The sequence below is a fragment of the Mus caroli genome, chromosome 10 (genome assembly GCF_900094665.2).
Source record: "Mus caroli chromosome 10, CAROLI_EIJ_v1.1, whole genome shotgun sequence".
Lineage (NCBI taxonomy): Eukaryota > Metazoa > Chordata > Mammalia > Rodentia > Muridae > Mus > Mus caroli.
The window spans coordinates 48,685,861-48,694,267 of NC_034579.1; the positions used below are offsets into that span (position 1 = coordinate 48,685,861).

An 8,407-nucleotide genomic window follows, 5' to 3' on the forward strand; every position below is an offset into this window, starting at 1 on the left:
ATCAACTAACCAGTACCTCGGAGCTCTTGTCTCTAGCTGCATATGTATCAAAAGATGGCCTAGTCGGCCATCACTGGAAAGAGAGGCCCATTGGACACGCAAACTTTATATGCTCCAGTACAGGGGAACTCCAGGGCCAAAAAAATTGGAATGGGTGGGTAGGGAAGGGAAGTGGGGGGTGGGAAGGTATGTGGGACTTTTGGGATAGCATTGGAAGTGTAATTGAGGAAAATATGTAATAAAAATATTTAAAATTTAAAAAAGGCTCCCATTCGAATATGTTAGATATAAAATTGTGGTTGTTGCTATAAAAAATTATATTAGTTTTTTTCTGTACAAGGCAAGGACCATGAGACCTATTCACATGAACATGTAGTAGGTTTTTAGAAAATAATGTAGAGTAAGAGACAAAGGCTGATGGAAATTCTAACTAATTTGATAAAGTGAGAGCTGTGTAGAAACATGAAGGTGAGGAATGTGTTAGGTAAATAGCGAAGAGTTCCATGTAACTAGAGGGGTAGCCACATTATCCAAGAAAAGCAGAACATAGGGTTCCACACCTAGGCTTGTCCATGAACAGCTAAATTCTCTTTTCTATTCAGCCTTTCTGAAACTTTAATTCTGCCCCCCCTCCGATTTCAAGGTCAATTATGAATTTTTCATATAATTAACACTATTAAATGCCATTTTATGGCCTTAGGGTGAATGCCATGGGCACTGACTAGGTCACAAATGTAAGAACACACATCACACTTTCTTGCCTTTTTTGACACTGGTTTTGTACCTCCACCTTGCATGCCCTGGTGCTGAATTTAGGTGAGATTCCCGGCAAGGGAATCTGTTGCAGGATTTTCCCTGTTCAACTACATTAGTGCAGAGGAGGCCTGTGATTGGACAAGGAAAAGGGATGAGGAGCTAATAGTGGCAGAGACAGAGAGCATCTCAGGAGAGGGAGAGAGGAAGGAGAATGAAGGTGACATGCACCAGTGTGGCTTGAACCAGCCACTTATGATATCATAAGGTTAGAATAATTGGAATAAAGCTTTTATCACTATCATTTGGTTCTGAAATTATTGTATTAGCATCTTATAAATTGTGATTTTATTGATACATGTCTGACTGGTTAACTATAAGCTTTAAGAGTTTTAATTCTACCAGGTAATTAGGTATTGTGATGGCTGACTGTGGGGTATGTGGGGCATTGTGTGGTAGCAAGAGAAACTCAGATCTCTCCCTCCCCCTGCCAGATAGTTGGCCGACAGAGAGACCACTGATTAAGAGCACCTGAGGTGAGGCGGGAGCCCTGTGACCCACCAGGGCCAGAGAGTTGGTGGGTTGAGAGAAGCAGGAACGTGGAGAGTTGGCAGGTTTATTTTTAAATATTTCCCGCAACAGGAATCCAATTAGCTGAAGGCTGTATGTGCAAAATTATTTTCAATGTGAAGTTTTTCATGGGAATTCTTTCCTTGTTAAGATGTGTAATTGTTAGTAGAATTTGTTATTTCCATCCATCTATACATACAGAAGCATCTTTAAAGTCACAGTGACAAGACACGGAAGGAGATATATTAAAAGACTTTATTCACAATAGAGAAATTTTACAAATATAATTTTTAAAAATTATGTGTCAATCTATTATGTTTTCCATAACATCAGAGATTTATATAAAGTTCGAAATGACAGAATGCTCTTATGAACAAATCAAAAACAATCAATGTAAAAATGGGTGATACACATAATAGAGAAGTCACTGAGTTCTATAAATTGGCATACAACTTATATGTATAATATAGTATATCAAAACAGGTTTCGTAAACACAAAACTGGGTGCTACTTTAACTGTTCATCTTTAAGGGTGTGGATTATACATGTAAATCAAACTGCACAGCTTTGTTGAAAATGAATGAGTTGGTATCTATTTGGAGACTTCCGTTGTTTAAAATTAACACAAAACATAAGCTTAATCAGTTATATTTCTATAAAATTAATCTCTTATCTTGTTTAAATTTTTGGTGTTCTGAGATCTGGTTTTAAAACTGAAAACTTGCCAGTGGCACAGCAACCTGTGGTTCAGCTTCTTCCCTGCTTATACTGGAATATAAAAGCTACATTACAGTGTAGTAGGTACACAGGGCATGCCTTTGAAACCCCTCCTGCTGCAGAAATACTCACCAGCTGTGGATGCTCCTTCAAATGGAAATGCAAAGAATATGAATTAAATAGCTAATCTAAGGACAGTGAAAATTATAATCAAAATACAGATGACCAAATTTTGGCAGCAAATTTTAATATTTTACCTCTGAGCTCTAGGGAGGGAAGGATCTGTTATTCACTTGTTCTTCTTCATGGAGGGAAAAGTTTTACAGTCAAATCAAGTTGTAATGAAGAGGTTCTATTCAGTTTCATTAAAATGATGTCATGGGTTCATAACCTCCAGAGACTGAATAGATTACAGGCAGAAGCTTCTCTGGGTACCAGAGATGTGTTAATATAGCCAAAATGATATACTGAGGGATCTTTTCCATTTACTAATTTTACTGTTTTGTTTTGATGTGTTCTAGTGTTTTATACTGGAAACAACCAGGACATACAAGGTAGTGATCCAAAATAACATCTTTTGAAACCATCCCCAAAGCTGAAATAGGTGAAACTATTGTCTACTCAGATTTAAGAAAACAAACGTCTCAAAATATAGGTTGTACCATAAGAAATTGATAAAATTAGACATTTTGAAAAAAGTAAATGCACAGAAATATATACTTTAGCCTAATCCATGGATTTGTATTATTTATTTTTGTTGTTTATTGACCATAGTTGGTTGAAACTGAGGTGGTTCTTGTCTTTGTCTTTCAGTATATATGAATCATATCTGATCTTTCATATAAAGAACAGGTGTGTTAACACAAGCTATCACAAAATTTGTCCTTGGGAAAATCATTCATATTTCAAGAGAAGGTTTAGAAGCATCATATAATCATTTTGATCTGTTGCAGATCAAATTATGAGGGAGTGGATCATCCCTATAAATTATTTGTAAGTTAAGATCTTTATGCGGAATGTAAGCACATTCAATACACCGTGTCCTTAAGAGTTAATTAGATTTTACTTTCTCCCTTAGCTGAATAGGAGTCGGTAAATCAGAAATGCTCTTTTCACTGGGTAAAAGCTCATGTTCATAAACTGAAGTTCAGTGATGAGCTACCCCTGGGAAGAGAACTTTTCAGATCCGAACCAAGTGCAATGCATCCTTTGCTTAAAGAGAACCAAAGAGGAAATGCAGACCCATGGGCTAGTCATATGGAATTCTCCCTCTCTTTTTAGACTGGCGATTTTGGAATGGATTCATTAAAAAGGAAAACCTGGCACGTTAGAAGTGAGGTCTTTTCTCTTTCAAAATTGTAATTGGGTAACCTGGCATTCTGCATAACTCAGGAGCTCCCCTTGCTGTGTCGTGGGCGTTGGGAGAAATTAAACAGTATGTGATACAGAGATGACACAGGGCATGTAGAGCAAAAGCAGAGAACGAAATGAATGTGAGGAAACATGAACATAATCACCCAATAAAAAGATACTGCACTTGTGAGAGATGAGGCCAGTGTCACCAGCTCTTCTGGGATGGCTTTCTCATCTGAATCACAATGAGAGTGGAGTACTCTAGAAGACATTCTATCAAATAACGATAGACCTGCTAAGAGGCTGTCACAGTTGTAAGACCTGTCTCTGGTGGACAGACAAACCAGATTAACATGAACTTGAAAAGGAAAAAAAAAAGCTTTTTTTTTTAATACTTAATTTATTATTATGGCTTTTTGCAACATGGCAAAACATTACAGCTCGAAGCAGACAGCATCTCCTCATAGAGGAGGAAGAAGTTTTGCAGTCAAATCAAATTATAATCAAGAGGTCACTGGTAGACGGTTCTATTATGAAAATGATGTTGCAACTTCATGAATTTCAGAAACAATAGATTCCTTGAGAAAAAGAAAAAGACAGGCAGAATCTGTGGATCTACTAGCTGAATAATGAGATAAGGAATTGAGGTCCACCTAGGCTTATGATACTAAACATAAAAGACTGCAAAACAATTTTAGAACTTAGGAGAATCATAGACGTTTGTCAATCAATAAGAGTTCATCATATTCTGATTACCAGAAAAGGAATTATTAAGGTATGCAGTGAGGGAATGAAGCAGAGTAAAATAGAAAATGTCTTTCATTTCTCTTTGTCATCAATTTCCTTCTTCTGCTCACGGAGTATAGGGAAAGGATGAGCCTCGGTGTTGAAGATCCAGTGTTCTAGTGGAAGAAGGTCATCATCAGAAAATATCAAGTACAAATACCTGGAGGGAGGCAAAAAAGAGAGCATGAGGCACAAGAAACCATGTCACAGAGACACATGCATGTCTCTGTGCATTCTGTAGAGAACTGTAGACCGCAGTTGACTCTAACACCCATAGACCTTAACATGGATTCGTCATTCACACTTTGGGCGCTAGACTATGAGAACCACACTGAGTAGTCCCAGCCAATCTGCCTCAGCAATGATGACTACAAATGCCTGTACTGAAACTGCCTCGGCAATGCACCTAAACTGGAATGGCTCCTGCACACATCAGTCAAATCTGGTATACTATGAATGTGTACATCTTGAAGACCTCTGTAGAGAAGATCTCCTTGGGGGCCTCAGCCACACACTTGGAGAATAATTTTATTTACTTACTTCAGTGTCTCTGCCAGGAAGAAACTTTGCTGGACATCGTCATAACTCTCATGGGCAATGTAAACATCCCGTAAGCCTGAGTAGCCTCCGTTCACTCTGCAGTGACTTTCTAGAGCCTGAATTGCCAAGGAGAGATGAGAAAGTCAGTAAAGTGATTATTAGCAATCTTTTATTAGATTGTCAAATTTAGACAAGACAAGGTTTCAAAGGGAATGCGAGTTTGACGGTGTTTTTGATAGCAAATTTAAAAACTATAAAGTAGAAAGACAAATAAGGTGCTACACAACCTATGGGCTTTATGTTTTGCCTCAAGAGAAACTCTTGCATGTGTGATTTTGGAAAAGTCTGCATTCATTTCTAGTATTTACATTGCTGGTTCAGAGTAAAGTTTGATAATTCAAAGACCACAGGCTATGTTTAGACTACTGATTATTTTTGCAAATAAAGCTTTATTAAAATACAGCTAGACTATCTTTGCTTGTTTGTAAAGTGTCTGTCACTGTTTGCATGATGTTGGGTGTGAGTAGTTGAGGAAGAGACTACATTGTTCTTTACAGAGCAAGCGTGCTGATCTCTGTCTATGGATGCCCTTAATGTCAACTGGGACTGCAAACCATTGGCTAAGAAAGTGTGCTGAGCCCTCAAACATCTACTTTCACCATAGTATACCAACTCTATATCTGTTCAGTTAAATCTTATGTTATTAAAAAAAAAGTATAGTGAACTATTAATGATGCCAGTGTTTGGAAATGAAGAAAAGTGAGTCTGGAATCCATTGCAAAAACCAGATTTTTTCTTTTCCTTAATATTGTAGAGAAGAGAATGAGATGAATTGACTGATGACTCCGGAAGCTTAGAGAGAAATGATTTGTAGCTGCGTGAACATAATGAATATTGGAAAAGGAGATGGGTTGGGAGTGAGAGGATGAAAAAATATATAAAAACTTCAAAGTCTTGCCTTCTGTTTTGTTATCTGTCGATAAATTGACTTCTGTTTGTAGACTGCTTCCCCAGAAGCCCTCATTCTTACTTTTCAGCCTTACTGATGTATTGTTGACAAATAAAATCCTCATATATTTGAGTTGTATTAGCATGCTGCTTCATGTACAGTTTGTGAAATGACTACCACAATTGAGTTAATCAACATATCCATAGCACCTCGAATGGTAATTTTTTTGTAGTGAGAGTCCTTGAGATATACTCACATATTGTAATTCACTATAATCACCATGCTATAAGCCTCCAAAAAACCTTCCTCCGCCCTCAATTTCCCCCTCCCTGCCCCTTCTCTCTCCAGGATTTCTCTGTGTATGCCTAGCTGTCCTAAAACTCACTCTGTAGACTAGGTTGGCCTCAAACTTTTCCTGCCTCTGCCTCCTGAGTGATAGGATTAAAGGCATGGACCACCACCACCTGGCATGCTTTCATCTTTTAGCTGAAATTTTCAAAGCCTTTTAAGAGTGTATGTGGTATGTGTCCCTTTCTTCTTCCTCACTAGGTCGTGATAACTGCCATTCTGCTCTCTAGACCTGTTAAGAACTTCAACTGTCCTAAGTTCTACATGCAAGTGCTATCACACAGAGCCTTTCTGTGTATGGTATGTTCTGTTTAAGATAATGTGTGCGTTCCACTGCATATGTCATCATTGAGTTGTATGAAGTCACAGTTTTGGATATTAGTTCCTTATAAGATATAGTCACTGAGTGCACTTACACAAAGAAGATAGCCATAACACTACCAAGCAGTAACACCTTATGGGAATGCTATCATCTATGTGGTTGGAGAGAAAAATCATCATGCAGATACATGGTGGCAAGTGGTTGAAAAGAATTTCTATGCCCTGTCACTTTAGCTTAGTTGATTGTTTCCTCTGCTATGCAGAACTGTTGAAGACTGATGTGGCCCTGTGTGTTTTATTTCATTTTTGTTGCTGTTCTGTGGGTGTTAAATCCAATAAAACCACTGCCAGGCCAATGCCAAAAAGATTTTTTTTCCTTAAAGTTTTCTTTTAGGAGTTTTATTTATTTTAGATCTTAGATTTAATTCTTTAATATGTCTTTGTTTTTGTATATGGTATATGTTTTATTTTTTTTAACAGGCTGCTTATCTAGTTAATAAGAATATTCCAGCCAGGTTATTTTTTTATTACCTTATTCAAGGAATTCTATTAAGTACATGCATGGCAAAATAAAAATTGCCATCTGAGACCTTGTCCTGATTCGTAGAAAGCCCAGATGTTTTATCTTCACTGTCAACTTGACTAGGGTTATAATCATTTAGGAAACACATCCCTGGACAGGCCTCTAGCAGTGTCTCCAGAGGAGTTTGGCTGAGGAGAAACATTCTTGATGAATACTGGTGGGATCAATCATTGGGTATGGTCCCAGACTGAAGGAAAAGGAGAACAGAAGAAAAGATGAACACTGACATTCCTTGCTCTCGGATTCCTGACTCTGGATGCAGTGTGACCAGCTACCCTTATGTTTCTGCTGCCTTGATTTCCTCAACAAGATAGACTCTGCCTTCAAATTGAGAGACCAAATAAAAATCCCTCTGTTCCACATTGTACTTGCAGATAATTTTTTTTTGTCATAGCAATGACTTCTGTAACTAGTAGAGAAAACTGGTATTGAGAAGTAGGGGGCAGTGCTATATATACTAAACCTCATCATGTGGCTTGTAGGCTGTTGGTGGGGGAATATAGGAAAACTTGAAGAGCTTGGATAGATAAGCACTGTAGTGCCATAAGCCAAGGTTAATGAGTCCTTGTGAGAAAAACGTAAACATAGGAGACCCAACTAATGATGTTGTAGAAAGGACCATGAATTCTCTTGGGAACTAGACTGGGGGATATTTGTGTTATATCCTGCAAAGAATCTGGCTGTGCTGTTCTCGTGTCCTGATATTTTGAGTGAGCCTAGAGCTCAAGAACAATGGACTGAATTGTGCTGAGGAGGAAATGTCAAGATAGCGTAGCACACAGGCTGTGGAGTGATTATTTCTTAATACATGCATCCAGATTTACAGCAGGAAAGGGCAGAAAGATCTTAAAAATGCTAGAGATTAGCATACCTAAGAAACTTCACATGTTGCCCTCAGATTATGGGAAAGGTTCTCTGCAGGCAAAACCCCATCATCCAAAGTTGGAATTTGTGAAATGAATTTCAGGGGCAAAAGCTTGAATCAAGAACACTGCTAAAGGGCTTCTCTGCTGGAAAAGAACTGCCTTGGAATGTGCTTCCCTATGTTCAGCCACCACCATACACAGAGGCCCCTGCAGCTAAGGCAGAGAGGCTAGGTTATTCTGGAGCTGGCAGCAGAACTTAGCAGTATTGCTCACAAAGTGGTAGATTTGCAGGCATGCACCATGCAAGAATTCCTGGGGGGTAATTAAGGCTTCCATCCTCGTGTCTCAAAGTGGCTAAGGCTAGAAGTGTTTGACAGGGTGGGGTTCTTTACCAGGAGGCTTGGAGAGACCATTGCATTGAGCTGTGATGGCAAAGCCCAAGCTGCAAAGGAGATCCCAGGATGTTGGGAGTTGCCAACACTATTGGCCATCTGTTGATGATATAAGTTGGCTTTATGTGTAACAAGCCAAAAGGTGAGGATACCTGAGCTGGCTGTGGTTTGCAGAACTGGAGAAGTAGGGTTCTTTTTTTTTTTTTTTTTTTTAAAGATTTATTTATTT

At 38.5% G+C, this 8,407-nt stretch overlaps 1 protein-coding gene across 2 annotated transcripts in view; it reads right to left on the bottom strand.

Annotated features, from left to right (window-relative positions):
• Window positions 1-1,563: 1,563 nt before the first annotated feature.
• The window catches only part of Man1a1 (mannosidase alpha class 1A member 1), a 173,176-nt gene continuing 166,332 nt past the window's right edge, over window positions 1,564-8,407 (bottom strand). For both annotated transcript variants that reach the window (XM_021173671.2, XM_021173672.2), the window contains exons 12-13: window positions 4,720-4,835; window positions 1,564-4,339 (exon numbers count right to left, since the gene is read on the bottom strand). In XM_021173671.2, the coding sequence (XP_021029330.1) occupies window positions 4,213-4,339; window positions 4,720-4,835 (243 nt within the window). In that variant the 3' untranslated portion in view covers window positions 1,564-4,212. The remainder of the gene's footprint in view (window positions 4,340-4,719; window positions 4,836-8,407) is intronic.